The 23,446-nt window shown below is 42.3% G+C and overlaps 2 protein-coding genes across 2 annotated transcripts in view; both read right to left on the minus strand.

The window, feature by feature from the left end:
- Positions 1–1,314: 1,314 nt before the first annotated feature.
- On the minus strand, positions 1,315–4,903 carry LOC311144008 (uncharacterized protein). The gene is made up of 4 exons (XM_084179921.1): positions 4,046–4,903; positions 3,227–3,281; positions 2,923–3,034; positions 1,315–2,814 (listed from the first exon to the last, which is right to left on the minus strand). The coding sequence occupies exons 1-4, from the start codon at positions 4,340–4,342 to the stop codon at positions 2,496–2,498; spliced, it is 783 nt and encodes a 260-aa protein (XP_084036047.1). The 5' UTR covers positions 4,343–4,903; the 3' UTR covers positions 1,315–2,495.
- Positions 4,904–12,688: 7,785 nt separating this feature from the next.
- LOC311144002 (SEC14 domain and spectrin repeat-containing protein 1-like) overlaps positions 12,689–23,446 on the minus strand; it is a 29,168-nt gene continuing 18,410 nt past the window's right edge. Inside the window, exons 12-20 of the mRNA XM_084179915.1 lie at positions 21,907–22,029; positions 17,642–17,794; positions 17,122–17,236; positions 16,766–16,925; positions 16,486–16,567; positions 16,165–16,287; positions 15,876–16,067; positions 14,673–14,803; positions 12,689–14,387 (exon numbers count right to left, since the gene is read on the minus strand). Coding sequence (XP_084036041.1) covers positions 14,120–14,387; positions 14,673–14,803; positions 15,876–16,067; positions 16,165–16,287; positions 16,486–16,567; positions 16,766–16,925; positions 17,122–17,236; positions 17,642–17,794; positions 21,907–22,029 — 1,347 coding nt within the window. The 3' untranslated portion in view covers positions 12,689–14,119. The remainder of the gene's footprint in view (positions 14,388–14,672; positions 14,804–15,875; positions 16,068–16,164; positions 16,288–16,485; positions 16,568–16,765; positions 16,926–17,121; positions 17,237–17,641; positions 17,795–21,906; positions 22,030–23,446) is intronic.

Raw genomic sequence — 23,446 nt, forward strand, 5'->3', positions numbered from 1 at the left:
ATGAGTAGGTGTGTCCAAACTTTTGACTGGTAGTGTACAGTTGAAGTCGGAAGTTTACATACACTTAAGTCACTAAAACTCATTTTTCAACCACTCCACACATTTCTTGTTAACAAACTATAGTTTTGGCATGTCGGTTAGGACATCTACTTTGTGCATGACACAAGTAACTTTTCCAACAATTGTTTACAGACAGATTATTTCACTTATAATTCACTGTATCACAATTCCAGTGGGTCAGAAGTTTACATACACTAAGTTGACTGTGCCTTTAAACAGCTTGGAAAATTCCAGAAAATGATGTCATGGCTTTAGAAGCTTCTGATAGGCTAATTTACATCATTTGAGTCAATTGCAGGTGTACCTGTGGATGTATTTCAAGGCCTACCTTCAAACTCAGTGCCTCTTTGCTTGACATCATGGGAAAATCTAAAGAAATCAGCCAAGACCTCAGAAAAAAAATGGTAGACCTCCACAAGTCTGGTTCATCCTTGGGAGCAATTTTCAAACACCTGAAGGTACCACGTTCATCTGTACAAACAATAGTACGCTAGCATAAACACCATGGGACCACGCAGCCGTCATACCGCTCAGGAAGGAGACGCATTCTAAAGATGAACGTACTTTGGTGCGAAAAGTGCAAATAAATCCCAGAACAACAGCAAAGGACCTTGTGAAGATGCTGGAGGAAACAGGTACAAAAGTATCTATATCCACAGTAAAACAAGTCTTATATCGACATAACCTGAAAGGCCACTCAGCAAAGAAGAAGCCATTGCTCCAAAACCGCCTTAAAAAAGCCAGACTACGGTTTGCAACTGCACATGAGGACAAAGATCGTACTTTTTGGAGAAATGTCCTCTGGTCTGATTAAACAAAAATAGTTTGGCCATAATGACCATTGTTATGTTTGGAGGAAAAAGGGGGTGCTTGCAAGTCGAAGAACACCATCCCAACCGTGAAGCACGGGGGTGCCAGCATCATGCTGTGGGGGTGCTTTGCTGCAGGAGGGACTGGTGCACTTCACAAAATAGATGGCATCATGAGGAAGGAAAATTATGTGGATATATTGAAGCAACATCTGAAGACATCAGTCAGGAAGTTAAAGCTTGGTCACAAATGAGTCTTCCAAATGGACAATGACACCAAGCATACTTCCAAAGTTGTGGCAAAATGGCTTAAGGACAACAAAGTCAAGGTATTGGAATGGCCATCACAAGGCCCTGACCTCAATCCTATAGAACATTTGTGGACAGAACTGAAAAAGCATGTGCGAGCAAGGAGGCCTACAAACCTGACTCAGTTACACCAGCTCTGTCAGGAGGAATGGGCCAAAATTCTCCCAATTTATTGTGGTAAGCTTGTGGAAGGCTACCCGAAACGTTTGACCCAAGTTAAACAATTTAATGGCAATGCTACCAAATACTAATTGAGTGTATGTAAACTTCTGACCCACTGGGAATGTGATGATGGAAATAAAAGCTTAAATAAATAATTCTCTCTACTATTATTCTGACATTTCACATTCTTAAAATAAAGTGGTGATCCTAACTGACCTAAGACAGGGATTTTTTACTAGGATTAAATGTCAGGAATTGTGAAAAACTGTGTTTAAATGTATTTGGCTAAGGTGTATGTAAACTTCCGACTTCAACTGTATATATTCTTCATTAATTCCTTACTTAGATTTGTGTGTATTGGGTATATGTTGTGGAATTGTTAGATATTACTTGTTAGATATTACTGCACTGTCGGTGCTAGAAGCACAATTATTTCGCTACACCCACAATAACATCTGCTAAACACGTGTATGTGACCAATAAAATGTGATTTGATATTATGTTTTACCACGGCAGTCGATGATGATAAGGTAGGCTGTATTAAAACTTTAACGGTCTAAGTTATATTGGTATTGAACTGTACAGGTTTGATAGGGGTTCCACCCTCTTCATCACATGAGCCATCATCAGGGGAAGGCAGTGGTTTTCTCTTTCAGTGATTTCTGTGCCTAACTAATAGGCTTTATAAAAAATTTAATGAAAAACTAAACATTTATTTAAAAACGGATAAGATATTAATAGTTTTTAAAAACAAACAGCACCTAATTACTTTAGGCTACATAGTGTGCCAAACTGACACACTGACAATGCCCACAACCTAATCTCTTGTGGACAAACTACATAACATAAATAGTATAGTTTACATGAGATTTTCGGTTCTGGGTTTCCAAGATTACCCACAAACAAACAACATAAATATGAGTGCGCATCATGAATGAATGACTACACAACATTAATGTTATTCTGAGAGAAAATTGGAGAGATTTACTGCTTTGGAGCAGGGGCTGCTTCAGCTTGTGCAGGGGCCTCTTCAGCTTTTACAGGGGCCTCTTCAGCTTGTGCAGGGGCAGCTTCAGCTTGTGCAGGGGCCTCTTCAGCTTTTACAGGGGCTTATTCAGCTTTTACAGGGGCTGCTTCAGCTTTTACAGGGGCTGCTTAAGCTTGTGCAGGGGCTGCTTCAGCTTGTGCAGGGGCTGCTTCAGCTTGTGCAGGGGCCTCTTCAGCTTTTACAGGGGCTGCTTCAGCTTGTGCAGGGGCCTCTTCAGCTTTTACAGGGGATGCTTCAGCTTGTACAGGGGCCGCTTCAGCTTTTGCAGAGGCAGGTTCAGCTTTTGCAGAGGCAGGTTCACCTCCTTGTACAGGGGCCGCTTCAGCTTTTGCAGAGGCAGGTTCAGCTTTTGCAGAGGCAGGTTCACCTCCTTGTACAGGGGCCGCTTCAGCTTTTGCTGCTCCTTCTTTGGGTGGACATAATTTCCTGGAGAAAACAAAAGGTTTTATTATCATTATAAACTTTCTTTGATGTTTCACCCAAAGTAGAGCAGTACAGTTCTATTGTTCTAGGTAATACAAATCTGCTACTTACACTGTGTCTGTTGAGTCCTTTACAAAATAACACACTTTGCTACTCTGCTCCAACTGCTGTTTGAGAGTGGTGATCTCCCCAGTCCAAGTCTCCTTTTCAGTTTTGAACGTAGCTGAGGAGACGAGACATGGAGATGAGATCAGAAGAGAAGAGCAGAGAAGAGAGGCAAAGGGAAGCCACTGAAGAAATGCACCCAGAGAGAGAGATGCACTCTACTACAGTGACTGACATGCTACCAGATTACACCACTTTGTGGCACAAGTGGCTACAGGAATAACAACTCTACTAGAAAAGACTCACATACCTTCAATATCACTCTGCTCCTTCTGTATGGGTCCAAGTTCGTCCTCCTTTTGTTTCTTTGTGCCGAAAGTGAGAGATAACTCAAAATATAGGTAAAGGGGAAAAATTACATTTACACCTACTGTATGCTGTACATACTAAAAATCCTTATCTGAGACCTTCAAATCTTTCTACTCGGCACTTCCCACTGCGCACAGACGTCAATTCGACGTCTATTCCAGGTTTGTTTGACGTCATTTCATTGAAATTACGTGGGGAAAATGTTAATTCAACCAGTGTGTGCCCAGTGGGTTGACAAGCACCATATACCAACCTTGGTCAAATGTTAAATACTTTCAATTGCTTTTTTGATTGCTCTGGTTTAGTGCACCATGTTCCAAGCTACACAGCCCCAAGCCATTGTCATCACTGTTCAATGCTTGGGGTTTACACTTTTGGGACAATTCCATTTGATCCATTGTACCAGGAAAACAAAATCAAGAACATCTCCATTATTTGACATACCTGCATGTGCAGTATTTGACCCAGGTCTGTCCAGTGCAGGGCAGCCCAACCCTGTTCCTGGAGAGATACTGTCATGCAGGTTTTCGCTCCAACCCTAATTTAGCACACCTGATTCTACTTTTAGCTGCTCACCAATGCCTTATCTAGCTGAATTAGGTATGTTAGTTTAGGGTTGGACTGAAAACGAACAGGACAGTAGATCTCCATGAAGAGTGTTGGGCAGTCATGGTCTTTATAGTACACCAATGGTCTATATGTACAGTATTCAACCCAGGTCTGTCTAGTATGTATAGAACAGTAATTATCTGTCTCTCACCTTGTCTGCCTGGCAGGCCTCGACCTCAGTCTTCTTCTTCCCCTCCTCTTCGGTCAGCTTGTTCACCTCGGCCTCCATCTCCTCCACATTCTTCTTCTTCCAGTCTAGCTGCCCCTTCAGCAGGTTTTCCAGCCACTGCCTCTCCTTGAATTGGTTGGCGCGTGCCCGCACCCTCTGATCCAGATGCAGGTTCTGCAGGGTCAGGTTGGCTTCCGTCAGGTGCTGGCCAAAGACAATCAGGGCCAGGCCCATGGAGATCAGGATAGTTAGGCCTCCTAGCACCACTATAAACCTCATGGCTGCCTCTGGGAGTTTGTGTGGGTGTTGGTTCTTGATGTTCTTTCAGTCTATGTATTTGTCCCCGTGTGAATGTATGTGTGTCTGCTGGACTTTATCTGTGTATATACTGTATGAATATCTATATATCACCTATGTCTATATAAGTAAATATCACCTATGTCCATATAAGTACATATCACCTATGTCTTTACAATATGAATGTTGTGTGGCAGAGAGCACAGTGACTATTAAATAGTTTACCTTATTCACTGAGTCAATGAAAATGTGTGGTCGTATGAGTGAGTTTCTATGACTCGTTTGTTACCATAGTCCTCCCATAGGCTACAGCATGAAGCCTGAAGCAACGCTATGAACTGCTTTGTTGCTCTTCCTTTTCTCTACAGTATAGCCGACGCTTAATGTCCTTCCTGGTCCTTTTTTCCTCTTCCTGGGTAGTTTTCTTGTTAGTTAATAAGATGCTTCGTAGTAATTGAAATCACTGTCAAAGAACACAAAAAACACCTCAAACTTCAAAATCTTTGTAAAGAGTGAAGAGGATGGATTGTCCAACTCTCTAGCACCACCTCCTACCCCTCCCTACCTCCCTTTATCTGGTTGTGTGTGGTTGGTTAGGATTATGGCATAACCAGTTTGACAGTTCCAACAGGTAGGATGGGTCTTATCACGTGACTAAAACCCAGAGCAACTCTTTTGTGAGGCTCAAATGTGTAAAAGAGGATTTCAGGTGAACAAAAGAGCAGAGCAGTCGCGGATATAGTCAATCATAAATCAATTTGGTTTAATACAAGTTTGCAAACAGGGAGACACCTCACACAGAAGCCTAGAAAAATGTCTAACTCACCTTCTCTAAGCAGGCCCTAATATTCCAGTCTAACAGCACCAGTGTTCCGTGAACATCAACCTGGGAGGTTTGTATGGAGTTACAACAAAAGACAGTGACTTGCCAGCTGCTACAGAATGACATAGTGTTCATAAGGTCATCAATACAATAACATACAGAGTATCAATGTCCCCGATCCTTGTACATCCAGTCTGGCTTCAATCACTATATTATTAGTTTAATACATAACATACAGCACAGAGCCTATTGACCATCAACCCTTACACAAACAAGTGTCACAAATAGAACACTGCAAATCATGTTTATTCCTTAAAAGGGGAAACATACATCTTAAATATTCCCCATTACAAATGGTTAATCTAAAGTATTTTCTCTTCCAAAAAGAATTGTATATATAAACAAGTGCTTGACTTGGGCAGGAGCTCACCGGAGCTGAGTACTGGCACCTCAAATTTTCTGCTGCTTGAGCTCCTGCACCTCTTATAAAATATTAGCTCAAAAGTATTGTGGAGCTCCAGCACCTAAATATAAACAGTACCCGGCACCCAAAATGGTTAACAGCACCTACCTCAGTCCAAGTCAAGCACTGACATAAACTATATGCTGTTTATACATTCTCACAACTTCACATTTTATTAAAAATTGAGACAAAGTATTAGCAGCAAGAAGGAGGTAAATCATGGGTGGTTCTCCACTGCAAATACACATCTTCTTATTCTGAACCAGTGTTCTTCAATATTCCATTGGGTATTCTATTCTACCATTTGGTATATGTATTTACATAGGCTACATGGTTACAGTAATAAGTCAGTAAGGTATGGAATTTTGCCCTCTTTTCATATTGTAGCGACCTTGGTTTATAAGAGTGGATATCGACTCTACGCGTCATACATGGTTCTCGTCGCTGGAGATAGGGGATAACGCACTATCACATTTCATAACGCTTTTAAAACAATTACCTGCACTCCAGATCGCCAAATCAGCCAGATGGTATGGGCATACTTGTCTAGAACACATCCATCCATTTATATCGTCATGACAAAGTAGATTTCGCTTTGATGTGCTCAATCTAAACAGTGTACCAAATTATTCAACACAGTTTATCCTTTAAATACCATCTTGTAATGCGCCCTGTGTGTCTATGGGAAACGTGGGAAAGGGCTATGCACTCTGTACTCTGCACTTGCTCTGGGCAGTCAAACTGTAAATTGAACTTGTGAGAAAGGCTCCTAAATTGATAGCGCAGGTTTTTAAGGCAATTTTACAGCTAGCTAACTACTTCGCATGCTGATATTGGCTTTGGTATTATTGTGTGTAGCTATGTTTGCTAGCTAGCTACCTAACTAGTTAGCAAGCCCAGAGAGATAGCATTGTATTGTGGGTTTTGCAACGATGTTCACATGTTGCTACCAACCTTGTTATAATGACAAAGTGAAACATTTGTTCACCAAAATTTATAATTTTCACATAGTCTATTAGTGTTTTTTTAACACTGTTTAACAATGTTAATCATAATAATTAGTGGTTTGGGGTGGATTATACCTTTAAGAATGTCTGTGAGTCATAATGACATTACTACCCTGATATAAGGTTACTGAGCAGGAGCAACCTTACCGCATTCTGAAGAGGACACCTCTCTGAAGGTTTTACCTGCTGAGCCAGTCTGCCTCTCCCAGGTGACGACAATCTAATCCCGCCCTGTAAAAAAAAAAGATGACGTTGTTGTTGCATTGAATGGCACCCTATTCAGTATCCACTAGGTCTCTTTTGTGAAATAACCTACAGTATATTAAACTGGTGGTACCCTGCCCTCACGGGTGGTAAATGATTGAACATTTATATTTAGATTCAATGCCATTCTCGCTGCTGCGTGTGTCGGTGGCGCATGTTTTGATAGGCCTAACCCATGTTATCCATATCTACAGTATTAAAAAACAGCAGTTTACAATAGAAATGGAATTACTCTTGTGATGCATAATGTCACCGTATCTTTGGAGCGCCAAAAACCTTTTGACCACTAATGGGTGCATGGTATTGTTGTTTCTGGCTCATTAACATATTTTGAGGCGTGCCTTAATGTAATGACCTGACTAGATCAGAAAAGAACAACTGTCCAGACAGAGGATTGAGTTTACGAATGGACGGTTTATTAAACCAACTTTACACAGGCTACTGTTTGGCCGTAGCCCACGCCAAATAAATGAAAGATAACCCACAAGCCAATCGTGACCTTCTCTTGTGAAGCCCAGACGTAAAAAAGAGAGAGAACAAAGGCTAAACCTGGTCATAACTTCCAATGCTCCATCCCCCTGCCCAACCCCCCTCCACGCCACTCCGCCAACCGCCAGGATGCCCGGCATCAGAACATTCCAGGCATTCCCGTGATTGGCAGATAGCAGGTTGATTGACATGTCGGACCCCGCGAACACTGGGTACTGGTAGGTACAACACAACCATCTACTAGCCTAACACATAACACACAGCTGTCTGTGCGGGTCGCTACAGTATTGTTGTTTCTGGCTCATTAACATATTTTGAGGCGTGCCTTGTAAGAGGTTATATTTGTTGCACCCGTGAGTGAGAATACTGTACCAATTTAACTACAATGTGGTTGGTTACAGTTCCTCGTTAATTTAAAATGTCTAGGGGACAGATTGGAGTGGCAGCTAATTTTAGCCTGAAATTGTTCAGCATTTTGCCATGTCCTTTTGGTCTGTTTTGCCCTGTAGTTGCTGCCAGTTTGGAAGCCTTTCTTAGGCCTATAGAAGTGCAAGTGTAATGCTACAAAATAAATACGGTTATGTGTAAACACTTTACTTAGCAGCCAACCTGGTTGCACCAATCCCTTGTAATTACAGTAAAATACTGTGAAATACAAACCCCTCCCCTCAATTATTTTAATTCATTCATTCCGATTATGGTAGCATTAACTTTATTTTTATTTTTTTTACAGTACAATACAGTACATGTTACGGTATTATACTGTGTGTCATTACACAGTACTTGCTTTGATACCATATTTATATTACAGTAGGTGTACTGAAATATTCAAAACAGAACTGTACTTGCTTGTCACCCAGCTGCCTGTAAATTATGCCTACAGTTCGGAAGAGTTCGTGCATATATTATGATTACATTTTGTGATGTTTTTGTTTGTTTTGGACTTCTGTAAGGTTTTTTTCGGCTGTTCGGGCACACACATTGGTCAACTGTAGGGATTCTTCAATAAAGTCTTTGTTGCATTCAAAGAGAGACGACTCGTTTTCATGCAAATTTGTTCATTGAGAAATACTGATCCAAACATCTTAGTTAGATGTAAAATTGCATGACAATGATCTCCTCGGCAAAACGTCAAAATTAATGACAGATTTCTTTCAGTTATGTTAGATTCATTCGGACTATTTTGAGGAAGTGTATACTGTCTACAGCATCTCAAAATTGACAAAGAGTACTGTTGTGTTTTTTTCTAGTTTTTCAAGCAACGGTATTTTAAGGGAGTATGCGAGCGCACTCGTTTGGTTCGCCTAGCTCAGGGTTCCGATTTGGCATAAGTAGCATGAGTCCATGGCCCCATCCTGCCAGTTGTCAGCGGTGTTGTAATGGTGTGGGGAATGTTTTCCTGGCACATGTTAGGTCCCTTGATACCAATTGAGTTTCCATGCCCAAAGAATTCAGGCTGTTCTGGAGGCAAAGCGGGGTCCGGCCCGGTGCTAGATGGGTGTACCTAATAAACTGGCCAGAGTGTATATTACCCTGTCTATTCTCTTCCTTTAGTTGTCTGTCAATGTTGTGCAATGTTATAGCTATAGTAAATGTTTATGAATTAATGATTTGCCATCTATAATGGTTAGAACTTGTAATCCAACCTTTGGATCATGAAATTGTAGGCCTATGCTGCAAATGAGCGCAAACTAAACCATAATGGTGCAATGAATCTGACTTGAATGTTGATGATTGAATGGAGAATTTTAGCATTTTAACTAACACTAAACCTAACCATTGTCCTAACCTTAACCTAATTATCCTAACCTACTATGTTAATTATCCTAACCTGCTGTGTAAGTTCTCCTTACCTGCACAGAAAAGTACATTCTGTTCGTAGCTGTATACTCTCTAGTCCTCACCTTCAATATTTTAAATAAATACATTGTTTTAATGTAGGCTATTTATTTATTTGTTAAGGACAGACACAATGATTCAATGTTTTAATTGTATCTATTCCTAACAGATTAGGCTCTTATTATCTATTTATCTTTTATTAACTCTACTCTAAAACTCTTATAAACCATCTAATAATAAAAAGTCAAAGTCGTAACAGTTTTAGTTAAAAGCTCATATTTTATTTCAGCAGACTTTAACATCTCTACACTACGGTCGGGAGGGAGAAGCGGGAAAGGGCAGTTAGGCCAGGTAGGTTACCCGGCCTGTCTAACGCCTCCTGCGGCCTCCTCTCCTGTGACGCCGCCAGGACACCATGGGGCGGCAGCGCTTGTGGGTGCTCTGCGATGACGAACTTTGGGACTGATAGGGACATCTCAGGGCTTCGTGCCCTCTTCTATCCCTCTTCTCCATTTTATCTGTCTGGTTGAAGGTCAGGTTGGGCAAGGTACAAGTGGGAGGGGTGGAGTTGTTTTGTCTTCCTCGACTTGATTTGATTAAAACAAACTTTAATGGATGAAAAATGTAAAGAAGTGTAGAGATGTTAAAGTCTGATAAAAATTCTCAATATTTAAGAAGCACGTAGAGGGGGGTGCTGGATACAAATCTGTGTGGGTCAGCTTGTTCCTCCTGAATCATGGGCTTCAGAGATGGGTTGTCCACTGATCTGAGGGTAAACCTGCGCCCCAGAACAGCCATCCTCTCCTCAACTGTTCTCAGTCCTGAAGGTTCATGTATGTATGTGTGTGTGTTTGTGTTCTTTTGGGGTGCCTGGAGAAGAGGACGCACTTGTTCTTCAGGGGGTTGAGCTTACCCTGCCACAGATTGGCCCAGTTCTTGATTTTTATATTTTTTATATCTGTTTTATATTTGATCTCTGTTATGCTCTCCTGTAGCTTTTTTCCAGCATGGGCAAAGTTCTCAGAGGAGGCCCAATAACAGAGATTGTCTGCGAACTGGGCCACATGTCCCTCTCTTGGGTGGGGGAAATAAATATCACGGACCGTTTTTTAGGAGGGGGGGGGGGGGGGAAGGGGGGCTGAAGTGATGTCATCATGGGATAAATGATGATGCAATAATTATTAATGACAGTTTGAATTTTGAAACTACCATCTTCAGCGATGTCATAGTAGCATTGGCAGGATGACGCAATAGTGATATTTCTTTATTTTGCTTTGCGAAAGTATTCACCCCCCTTGGCATTTTTCCTATTTTGTTGCCTTACAACCTGGAATTAAAATAGATTTTTTGGGGTGTTTGTATAATTTGATTTACACAACATGCCTACCACTTTGAAGATGCAAAATGTTTTTTATTGTGAAACAAACAAGAAATAAGACAAAGAAACTGAAAACTTGAGCGTACATAACTATTCACCGCCCCAAAGTCAATACTTTGTAGAGCCACCTTTTGCAGCAATTACAGCTGCAAGTCTCTTGGGGTATGTCTCTATAAGCTTGGCACATCTAGCCACTGGGATTTTTGCCCATTCATCAAGGCAAAACTGCTCCAGCTCCTTCAAGTTGGATGGGTTCCGCTGGTGTAAAGCAATTGTTAAGTCACACCACAGATTCTCAATTAAATGTTTCCCCTTAAACCACTTGAGTGTTGCTTTAGCAGTATGCTTAGGGTCATTGTCCTGCTGGAAGGTGAACCTCCGTCCCAGTCTCAAGTCTCTGGAAGACTGAAACAGGTTTCCCTCAAGAATTTCCCTGTATTTAGCGGCATCCATCATTCCTTCTATTCTGACCAGTTTCGCAGTCCCTGCCGATGAAAAACATGGATGGTGTTCTCGGGATGATGAGAGGTGTTGGGTTTGCGCCAGACATAGCGTTTTCCTTGATGGCCAAAAAGCTAAATTTTAGTCTCATCTGACCAGAGTACCTTCTTCCATATGTTTGGGGAGTCTCCCACATGCCTTTTGGCGAACACCAAACGTGTTTGCTTATTTTTTTCTTTAAGCAATTGCTTTTTTCTGGCCACTCTTCCGTAAAGCCCAGCTCACTGCGGCTTAAAGTGGTCCTATGGACAGATACTCCAATCTCCGCTGTGGAGATTTGCTGCTCCTTCAGGGTTATCTTTGGTCTCTTTGTTGCCTCTTTGATTAATGGACTTCTTGCCTGGTCCGTGAGTTTTGGTGGGAGGCCCTCTCTTGGCAGGTTTGTTGTGGTGCCATATTCTTTCCATTTTTTAATAATGGATTTAATGGTGCTCCGTGGGATGTTCAAAGTTTCAGATATTTTTTTATAACCCAACCCTGATCTGTACTTCTCCACAACTTTGACCCTGACCTGTTTGGAGAGCTCCTTGGTCTTCATGGTGCCGCTTGCTTGGTGGTGCCCCTTGCTTAATGGTGTTGCGGACTCTGGGGCCTTTCAGAACAGGTGTATATATACTCACAGATCATGTGACACTTAGATTGCACACAGTTGGACTTTATTTAACTAATTATGTGACTTCTGAAGGTAATTGGTTGCACCAGATCTTATTTAGGGGCTTCATAGCAAAGGGGGTGAATACATATGCACGCACCACTTTTCCGTCATTTATTTTGTATAATTATTTTAAAGAAGTTATTTTTTTCATTTCACTTCATCAATTTTGACTATTTTGTGTATGTCCATTACATGAAATCCAAATCCATTTAAATTACAGGTTGTAATGCAACAAAATAGGAAAAACGCCAAGGGGGATGAATAGTTTTGCAAAACACTGTAGTGTTCTGTTTCTTTGGCCAACCCAATGAACCCTGGTAGAAATAATCACTCAGGGCTTTATTAAATGGTAATTTGGAATGTCAAGTTAATTTGCATTCGGGCCAAAACATTTTACAAAACACTGCAGCTGGATGTAAGAGGACTCACTTTTTTTAGCATAAAATGAATAAAATCGGCGCAAAATGGTAGGAGATCCTCCCGCATCTTAGAATTCTTAGCGTATTATAATATAGATATTCTCCAACAATCAATGCATAGCATTAATTTAAATGTCCAAAAAACAGCATATTGCCCTTTTAAAGTGAATTAGCAATGATTGTTGAGAATTTAGCAGTAAGGTGTGAATGCCAGTTTAGGGAAGGTATTTTACGATGCCTGTTCTCATTCTCATACTGCTACTGTACTGACTACACACACCTTGAAGATTTGTGAATGCTTGGCAGCTTTTTTGAGAACCCTAAAATATCCTATTCAATCTGACAACAACTGGTAAAGTTAAGTTAGTCTGTAAAATAAGCCTTTCATGTGTAAAATTAAATTAAGCATGACGTCATACCTTGTGTATGTGGAAGATACATTGTCTTGTAAGACTATGCTTATGAAATACAAATGACATTCTCTCCAAGAAATCTTTCAAATGTTTGCTTGTTTATTTCGCAGGAACCAGATTTTCAAGAAATACATGATTAGCCTCGCAAACCTAAAAACAACACAAGCATTATGACTTTCACTGGCATGTAAAATACCAATATACAAAACAAAATAAATATAAAATTAATATTTCAATAGCATGTCTCACGATGCAAAAGGCATATGTACTTTATGTATACATTAGAATGACAACTATGAAGAGATGAAGCATCATTCTCATTTCACATTTTATTAATAAAAACAAAGCCCTGGATCTACCACTCTAATCTAGGTTTTAACAAAGCTCTGATTTTACATTGTACCTTGATGCACACAAGTAACAGCTTAAATGTCTTAAAAGCTGGTTGACGGCACCCATCCATCTGCGCAATATACAACAGGCTGTCTACAACGGAAACAGTCGGCTGGGCAGTTAATGCCTAATTCAAACGCCTTCAGAATGAGAATGGATTTACTTATTGGCACATCTTTTTACATTTTTATTTTTTTCTTCCAGAAACCACTTGAAGGTATTGCGGGGAAAAACAGAGGGAAAATATAAAATACATTGCTTATAGTCAAACAAGGCAGTTTGACAAGAAAGAGAAATGCCTAGAAACTCAACAGCACCTGTAAGGTAAAAACAAGGAGATAGATGGTGCTTTGCTTTCTGTACATTCTAGAAGGTTTAGTAGCACCATGTAAAAGCTTGAGTCATCTGTCTTAAGGGCTTTTCACACTACATGTTCTTAGCCCAGGGCAAACCCTGGTTGAAACTAGCCCTGGGCTAGGTGCAGTGTGAACGCGACTTAAGAGTAACAAGCGACAGGCAAGGTAAAGCTTTAAGGGAAATAGTCAATTTCAATTCAGTCAGTGCTTTCAGCCTCTTCCTTTTTGTTTCCTCCCCTAATCTCCATGTCATGTACGGTAAGCAATGCAAGTGGATCCCAGAGGACCATATTCTATTTTTAACTGCTCTTGGTAAATTAATATGGCTTGGCGAGGCAGAGTACAACTGAGATGGAATGAATGCAGTCACACCGGGAGATTGACAGGATTTTAGTTCTGGAGCACGTGATGGTCAGGCGCTGTGTTGACGTGATGACAAAGGTTAGTTGGTAGAGCATGGCGCTTGCAACGCCAGGGTTGTGGGTTCGTTTCCCACGGGGGGCCAGTATGAAAATGTATGCACTCACTAACTGTAAGTCGCTCTGGATAAGAGCGTCTGCTAAATGACTAAAATGTAAAAATGTGTTCTTTCCTGTCCTGAATCTCTGGTGTACTGCTGGCTGCTGCTGTTTCGTAGCCTGGTCCCAGATCTGTTTATGCTGTCTTGTAAACTCCTATGATTGCCACACCAATGGCCATATGATTTGTCGAGACACCACAAACTGATCTGGAACTAGGTTAGCTGTTAAAGGTGCTCCATTAGCTTTTCTGAGTGTTCGTCTCCAGTTCCAGTTCCTCTCCATCTTGTAGTTCTTTGTCCACTTCTTGTAGTTCCTGGTCATCTTGTAGGTCTTCATCATCTTGTAGTTCTTCATCCTGGTCATGTATCTGATCATACTGTAGCTGCTCAAAGTCTTCATCTTCCTCGTGCAGAGTCAGTTTCCTGTCCTCCACCAGCTTCATCTTGTCCCGGATGTGTACAGCAGAGGACGCCATGTCTCCTGGGCTGCCGAAGTACTGCTCACTCCTAAAGGGGGACATAGTGGAGGGAAGGAATCAACAACAAGGCATCAGCTCTCCTCTTAAAGTGGCATGCATCATTAGATCGTCAAACATCTTCATGTACACTCCATGACATTGATAAATGGTTATAGTGACTGGATAACATCAGTTGCCATGCCAGCGTAAATTAAGTTTGGTACTTGAGGAGTAAATTACTTTACCAGCATTGACTATAACCCGCACCATGACAAGTTTCAGGGAGTCACTAAAGTCATGCAGGTCTTAGTGTGACCTGTCCTTTGTTTCTTACCCATCTGGGAATATAACAGGGACAGTGAGTCTGTCCAGTAGAGCCTTCCCCACCGTCTCTACCTCCTCATAGGTCTCCTGCTCCACCTCCACTCGGAGATCACCCTGCTCTGGGCTGGCTTGGACCAGCACCTGGGATGGAGAAGACAGGGGGGCAGGGAAACAGAGGAGGATCATTAACAGTGTTCTGTTAGCGAGACCGATTCAAGACCAATTCCGAAGCAAATCGAGTCAGAGTCAAGACCAAGACCGGAGGGGGGTGGTGGTGGTGTGTAAGGAGTGGGGGTGAGACCAAGTCAAGACCGAGACGGGGGTGATGGGTCCGAGACAGAGTCAAGACCGAGAACAGAAAAATGTGAGTCCAATTCAAGACCATGATTGTAATTCTGTCAAATCGTCACCATAATAAGATTTCAAAATGTCCTGTATTTCTGTGTTCATATTTCAAAAGAACATATGGATTCTTTAGACATTCAGAATGGTGAAAACAGAGAGCCACAAATAGTCACTCTCCAAATGATCACTAACCCAAACAGGTCTATAATAGATAAAAATACAAAATATGTTACAACTCCCCCTGGTCTCCCCTTAATAATAGCCTAGTGAGCTTTCAAACAATTTCCCCTTCCAGCGAATCGAAAGAAATTCAGACGAGCGCGACAAAGTTTGTGGATATTTTTCAGTGAAAGTAAAGGACAGTCATGTTACCAGTAAAGTAGGAAGCCCAGGTTTCAATTGGTGATAATAACATAGTGCCATGAAAGGAGTGTGGATATTTGGCCTGGCGAAGTGGTTTTATGAGCTGACTGAATGGGAGCTGAAAATTATGAGTTTTTTACTCCTCTGGTATCGGCTGCTCTCGGGGAGAAATTACGAGTCCTCATTGTCCGAGACAGAGTCAAGACCGAGTAAAAATGTATCCAACACCGAGACACTCAATATGTGGTCTCGAGACCGGACTCACTACAACACTGATCATTAAAGAGGCTGTTCTGGAGTTTAGTTGCTAATTGTTTACCTAAAATGTTGGCTTGAGTGTTGCCTGTATGGTTCATACACTGATAGAACATTCATCACTACCTTATGTCATGAAACCCCACAACCCGTAGGTTTTCCATAGGCTCAAATAAGCTTTAGACAGGGAAAAAGCCTTTTCTTAGTGTCTCATTCTTTTCACAGTAACTACTGTCCATTCTCCACCCACCTTCTCAGCTGCAGTGTGGAAAGAGCATGCCATCTCCAGCCGATGGACCCTCTCCTCAGAGGTGACAGAGAACTGTTTCCAGACCCGGTTGAGGCGTGGCAGGGTGTCACCAGAGGAGCGCGTGGTGCAGCGTAGAGACTGACACAACACCACCGTCGCCTGAAGCAGCTGACGGCCGTAGTCATAGGTGCTCTGAAACACAGAGAGAGAGATGATCAGGGTTGTGGTAATGTGTTCAGGGTTGTGTTCTGTACATGTATGTCAACAGCTTGCCACGAGAGATTAGTACCTGTGCAACATCCACACATTTCTTGTGTTTCTCCAGCAGCACTTTGGTTTCCTGTGCATCGTCCCCTAGCCTGATGTGGGTCTTCAGGAGAGCATCCAGCAGCTCGCCAAGCCACTCCACCGCCTGAGAATCAACACAGGTATGAGGTTTACAAGGTGTTCTTAACAACAACACATCAACAACATGTCAAAAACAATATGTCAATAATAACAAGTCACCAAACACATCAGCGACATGTTGAAGTATGCAACCCAGAACCAACAGAGCTTAAACCATCAAACAAACTGACAGAGATGAAGAAGGGGAGGCCCATAGACTGACCTGTGATGCATCTTCCTCACACTTGAACAGCTGGACCATCTGAAGCATCTTCAGTCTCCTCACATCCACCATGTCTTCACATCTAGACAGAACCAAAACACTCTTAAAACATGACAATGGTCATTTCCATGGCAATTTCCATTGCAATGTCCAAAATTCCATGATATTCCAGAAATTGTCTGACTCGCGGAAGCTTTGTAAACAACTTCAGCATTATCTGGAGCAGCTGGAGCCTTACATGCTCAGAAGAATATATTTATAAAAATACATCTGGGCAAACCTTTGTTTCCGGAGTTGCATGTCCTCCATGACTCCTTGGATGTGATCAATGTTTTCTTTGTTCTCGATGGGAACGTCCTTCCCATAGGACCAGGTCGTCTGGTTGGACATCTGATCCATCAGGACCTGACCTTTCTCCCTCAGGCCTGCAAGGGCTCCCTCTGGACAGAGCACCACAGCAGAGAATATTCCTCAATAACCAAACCAACTAACACTATTAAAATATTCTAACCAAACCTTATTCTTGCAGTTACCCATTTAAATAAGCCATAGAGTTTTTGTTTCTTAAAAATTAAATGAATAATAACATTACACAAATTAATAGTAATATAATAATATCAATTAAATTGTGCTTACCAACGCTCTTGAGTTTCTCCTCGAGGTGTTTGAGTGTTTGTTGGATGGCAGCTCCGTCAGCAGGGGCCATGTCTGCACAGAGCATGCCCAGTAGACCATCCAGTTGCTGGGACAGCTGGGAGGGTAAACTGGGGCGTTAGTACAAAGGCAACAAAAAGCTCTAGTCCATACAGTTAGAAGTCTATATTATTATGACAATCCCAAATCAACCCCCACTCCATGTAGATTGGAGGACTTGGTAAGCGTAAGCAATATGGGTGGTGGTAGCTCCATCTTGCCCTCTGATTGTTGCCATATTGCTTTCAAATATAAAAACCTCAAAGATGTACAGTACACAAGTGCCAAGGGACTGGCCCTAGGTACTGGCCCTAAGGATTGACTTGGTGAGAATCACTGTCACTCTTGTTCTTGGCTGTATAGGTATTTTTCTATTATCAAATAAATTCAATCAATCAATTAATTAATCCATGATAAATACATCCTGTGCAGTGCCGTGGAATTCGTGTGCTGACTGCAGTACGTTCTGCCTGGACTCCAGTTGGCTGGCCTGTCTGTAGCAGACATCACTGAGCTGCTGCTGTAGACCCTTCAGCTCCACTAGAGCCTCCTCGTCTCCAGCACTCAATAACGCTGCTATCTGCTGGTTCAGCTCCACGTATACCGCAAACCACTCCTACAACCAATAACACACACATTATTACACTGCAAAGCATTCCTGGAAATAAAAAACCAATAAGACACATTATCATACACAGCAAGCAGTCCTGTATATACACAACCAATAACACATGCGTTATTACAGAGCAGAAGAGGCAGACACTACAATACAAAATAAATACGTTATTTTCCTGTGAGGGAACTTATTTTGTGGAGTCCGAATTCATACCAGCAAACACAGACGGTTGGGCTAATAATGTATACCAACAATACCTGCTGAAGGCTGTGGGACATACCACAACAAGTCTCTGTCTCTGTATGTGTGTATATATATATACAGTGGGGAGAACAAGTATTTGATACACTGCCGATTTTGCAGGTTTTCCTACTTACAAAGCATGTAGAGGTCTGTAATTTTTATCATAGGTACACTTCAACTGTGAGAGACGGAATCTAAAACAAAAATCCAGAAAATCACATTTGTATGATTTTTAAGTAATTATTTTGCATTTTATTGCATGACATAAGTATTTGATCACCTACCAACCAGTAAGAATTCCGTCTCTCACAGACCTGTTAGTTTTTCTTTAAGAAGCCCTCCTGTTCACCACTCATTACCTGTATTACCTGTCCACACACTCAATCAAACAGACTCCAACCTCTCCACAATGGCCAAGACCAGAGAGCTGTGTAAGGACATCAGGGATACAATTGTAGACCTGCACAAGGCTGGGATGGGCTACAGGACAATAGGCAAGCAGCTTGGTGAGAAGGCAACAACTGGAAGAAAATGGAAGAAGTTCAAGATGACGGTCAATCACCCTTGGTCTGGGGCTCCATGCAAGATCTCACCTCGTGGGGCATCAATGATCATGAGGAAGGTGAGGGATCAGCCCAGAACTACACGGCAGGACCTGGTCAATGACCCGAAGAGAGCTGGGACCACAGTCTCAAAGAAAACCATTAGTAACACACTACGCCGTCATGGATTAAAATCCTGCAGCGCACGCAAGGTCCCCCTGCTCAAGCCAGCGCATGTCCAGGCCCGTCTGAAGTTTGCCAATGACCATCTGGATGATCCAGAGGAGGAATGGGAGAAAGTCATGTGGTCTGATGAGACAAAAATATAGCTTTTTGGTCTAAACTCTACTCGCCGTGTTTGGAGGAAGAAGAAGGATGAGTACAACCCCAAGAACACCATCCCAACCGTGAAGCATGGAGGTGGAAACATCATTCTTTGGGGATGCTTTTCTGCAAAGGGGACAGGACGACTGCACCGTATTGAGGGGAGGATGGATGGGGCCATGTATCGCGAGATCTTGGCCAACAACCTCCTTCCCTCAGTAAGAGCATTGAAGATGGGTCGTGGCTGGGTCTTCCAGCATGACAACGACCCGAAACACACAGCCAGGGCAACTAAGGAGTGGCTCCGTAAGAAGCACCTCAAGGTCCTGGAGTGGCCTAGCCAGTCTCCAGACCTGAACCCAATAGAAAATCTTTGGAGGGAGCTGAAAGTCCGTATTGCCCAGCGACAGCCCCGAAACCTGAAGGATCTGGAGAAGGTCTGTATGGAGGAGTGGGCCAAAATCCCTGCTGCAGTGTGTGCAAACCTGGTCAAGACCTACAGGAAACGTATGATCTCTGTATTGCAAACAAAGGTTTCTGTACCAAATATTAAGTTCTGCTTTTCTGATGTATCAAATACTTATGTCATGCAATAAAATGCAAATTAATTACTTAAAAATCATACAATGTCATTTTCCGTCTCTCACAGTTGAAGTGTACCTATGATAAAAATTACAGACCTCTACATGCTTTGTAAGTAGGAAAACCTGCAAAATCGGCAATGTATCAAATACTTGTTCCAGAAAATCACATTGAAGGATTTTTTATGAATGTAATTTGCAAATTATGGTGGAAAATAAGTATTTGGTCACCTACAAACAAGCAAGATTTCTGGCTCTCACAGACCTGTAACTTCTTCTTTAAGAGGCTCCTCTGTCCTCCACTCGTTACCTGTATTAATGGCACCTGTTTGAACTTGTTATCAGTATAAAAGACACCTGTCCACAACCTCAAACAGTCACACTCCAAACTCCACTATGGCCAAGACCAAAGAGCTGTCAAAGGACACCAGAAACAAAATTGTAGACCTGCACCAGGCTGGGAAGACTGAATCTGCAATAGGTAAGCAGCTTGGTTTGAAGAAATCAACTGTGGGAGCAATTATTAGGAAATGGAAGACATACAAGACCACTGATAATCTCCCTCGATCTGGGGCTCCACGCAAGATCTCACCCCGTGGGGTCAAAATGATCACAAGAACGGTGAGCAAAAATCCCAGAACCACACGGGGGGACCTAGTGAATGACCTGCAGAGAGCTGGGACCAAAGTAACAAAGCCTACCATCAGTATCACACTACGCCGCCAGGGACTCAAATCCTGCAGTGCCAGACGTGTCCCCCTGCTTAAGCTGTACATGTCCAGGCCCGTCTGAAGTTTGCTAGAGTGCATTTGGATGATCCAGAAGAGGATTGGGAGAATGTCATATGGTCAGATGAAACCAAAATAGAACTTTTTGGTAAAAACTCAACTCGTCGTGTTTGGAGGACAAAGAATGCTGAGTTGCATCCAAAGAACACCATACCTACTGTGAAGCATGGGGGTGGAAACATCATGCTTTGGGGCTGTTTTCCTGCAAAAGGACCAGGACGACTGATCCGTGTAAAGGAAAGAATGAATGGGGCCATGTATCGTGAGATTTTGAGTGAAAACCTCCTTCCATCAGCAAGGGCATTGAAGATGAAACGTGGCTGGGTCTTTCAGCATGACAATGATCCCAAACACACCGCCCGGGCAACGAAGGAGGGGCTTCGTAAGAAGCATTTCAAGGTCCTGGAGTGGCCTAGCCAGTCTCCAGATCTCAACCCCATAGAAAATCTTTGGAGGGAGTTGAAAGTCCGTGTTGCCCAGCGACAGCCCCAAAACATCACTGCTCTAGAGGAGATCTGCATGGAGGAATGGGCCAAAATACCAGCAACAGTGTGTGAAGACTTACAGAAAACGTTTGACCTGTGTCATTGCCAACAAAGGGTATATAACAAAGTATTGAGAAACTTTTGTTATTGACCAAATACTTATTTTCCACCATAATTTGCAAATAAATTCATTAAAAATCCTACAATGTGATTTTCTGGATTTTTTTTCCTCATTTTGTCTGTCATTGTTGACATGTACCTATGATGAAAATTACAGGCCTCTCTCATCTTTTTAAGTGGGAGAACTTGCACAATTGGTGGCTGACTAAATACTTTTTTCCCCCACTGTATACACCCTTGCCGGCTTTCTCTGTTTCCGTCACCAGGGCACGCTCCAGCCCAGAGCAATGATTCATCAGGGTCTTTTATATAAACCCAGCCAGGGGAGACATTCGTTATATCCCACAGCTGTTGCTGCTGCAGTCACTTCCTGGCCTGGCCTGAATCTGGTGATTGAGCAGGAAAATACTAATGCCAGCTGTTGTTTTGTTAGTGAAATCACACAAGCCTTTTCCAGATGTAAACATTGTACCTTATTTACTTCAATGGTTTACCTACATCAGTTTTACTCCATAGTTTTAGTCTAGTACTGCTTTGCCCCTGCTCCTCAGCCCAGAGAGTACTGATCTATGAAAAAACAGTTACAGAACAGTACGTCTTCTGCCTAGTGCCTTCACTACAGTACGTCTCCTGGCAGCTAACAGATTCTTCCTAACAATCTAAATCCATAATCATATTCAGTGACCTAATTATTGGGCTCTTCAAGACACGTACTTCTACTGCAGAGAGAGAGAGAACTAGCAGCTATCTATCTCCACAACTCTTCTCATCTCTGTGAGTAAGTATGAACATTGAACAAGGAGTGGTGTAATAGAGCTGTGTCTGTTGTGTTATCGTGTCTGTTGTGTTATCGTGTCTGGTGTCCTTACGCTGTGTTTGCTCTCTATCTCCTTGTGTTTCTGCTGTATGGATGGGTTGTGTCTGTTGGCCAATTATGTGTCTTGTGTAATGTGGTATTGTGTTGTATTGTATTGCATTATGTTGTGTTGCGTCTGTTGTTTTGTGTCTGTTGTTTTATTCTGTCCTTACGCTGTGTTGGCTCTCTATCTCCTCGTGTTTCTGCTGCAGGGCCTGTGAGGCCCTGATGGAATCTCCGATCCCCCACTGTGTTCGGAGCTGCTCTGTGCCAGGCCCCTCCAGCCAATTCACAACCTGCATAGCAACAAGAAAGAGAAAGACCCCATTAACACGCTTCATCACTCAGACACCCCAGGATCAACCAATCAAATATCTTCCAGGTATCTGTGAGATCCCCGATTGGACACAATCATTAATAAATGCTTCATCACTTCCTCCAGGCCCACCAATGAACTACTTTCCAGGTATCGGAGGTCCCTTATTGGTTGGAACAAATTTAAATCAGTGTGGGGTTTCAATGGCGTAACACTTTCCTTAAAAGCTAGCAGGTGACAACGCGTATAAAGCATGTATTGACATTGAAAATGTTGTATAATGAGGCTCATTGTTCAAATAGTGCACCATGTGTCAGCACAGCCAAATATTTTGCCACGTTACCTATAAAGTAAATATTGTTCACGATATATTGTACTAATGTTTTCTGTGTGTGTCTACTTGAAACTGACATCTCAGGACAAGATAAGGATATCATGATAAATCTAATTCAACATCTGGTTCAAATACAGCATTAGTTAGGGATGATCAAGAAGAGGTGTTAGAATCCACTGAATTTTGAAAGAGGGATGACCAAATAGTTCAGTGTGTTGAGTTTGACTTCTTCTGCATCATCCTTTAGCCTTGCTAAGCAATTCTCCCGCCTGTCTCCTATATAGCTCGGAGCAATACAGCTTACAAACTACTCCCCCACTCGCTACACAGCACTACATCTCTACTCCCAGCAGATAAGAACTAGGCCAAACTCCCCTAGCCAAACTAATCCATCATCCTACGGCTGCCTACTGAACAACATCTTCATCACCATAGCAACAGACTGCTCATTCCGTTAGGATCTAGAATCTAAAATAGAATCCATCCATTCCATGGAACACATCACATCATATCTCAGGATCTGTTCACTTCCTTATAACTTCCTTTTGCATTGGAAAACATTCACAATGCTGACATCTTTAGATCAGTGGTTCTCAGCCTGGGGTACTAGTACCCCTAAGGGTACCAGGCAAATCGACAGGTGGTAGCCTATATGGGAAGACTAATAAGAACATAGGCCAAATGATCAGTTGCACATGACGGGGTACGGGGAACCACTGTTTTATATGCTAAAGTAGAGTTAAATCTATCGGCCAATGGGAGAAAAGGCATTTCCCTTCATGGTTACAGACAGGAAATGAGGTAGTGCCAGCTGCCAAGGAGGAAGTGTGCTGAGATATACCCATGTGTGCTGACTGCTCACCCTGGCTTTGTCTCAAATGACCACCCTTTCCCTATATAGTGCACTACTTTTGGCCAGGTCCCACTACTTTTGACCAGGGCCCACTAGGGAACAGGGTGCCATTTTGTACACACACCTGCCTGAGACTAGACGTCAACAGTTGGAAGTTAGTTTTTCCATCCAGTGGTATGTACAGCTGACACTGGAATGTGAATTCGTTAC

This window comes from Coregonus lavaretus (genome assembly GCF_964263955.1).
Source record: "Coregonus lavaretus genome assembly, chromosome: 16".
Lineage (NCBI taxonomy): Eukaryota > Metazoa > Chordata > Actinopteri > Salmoniformes > Salmonidae > Coregonus > Coregonus lavaretus.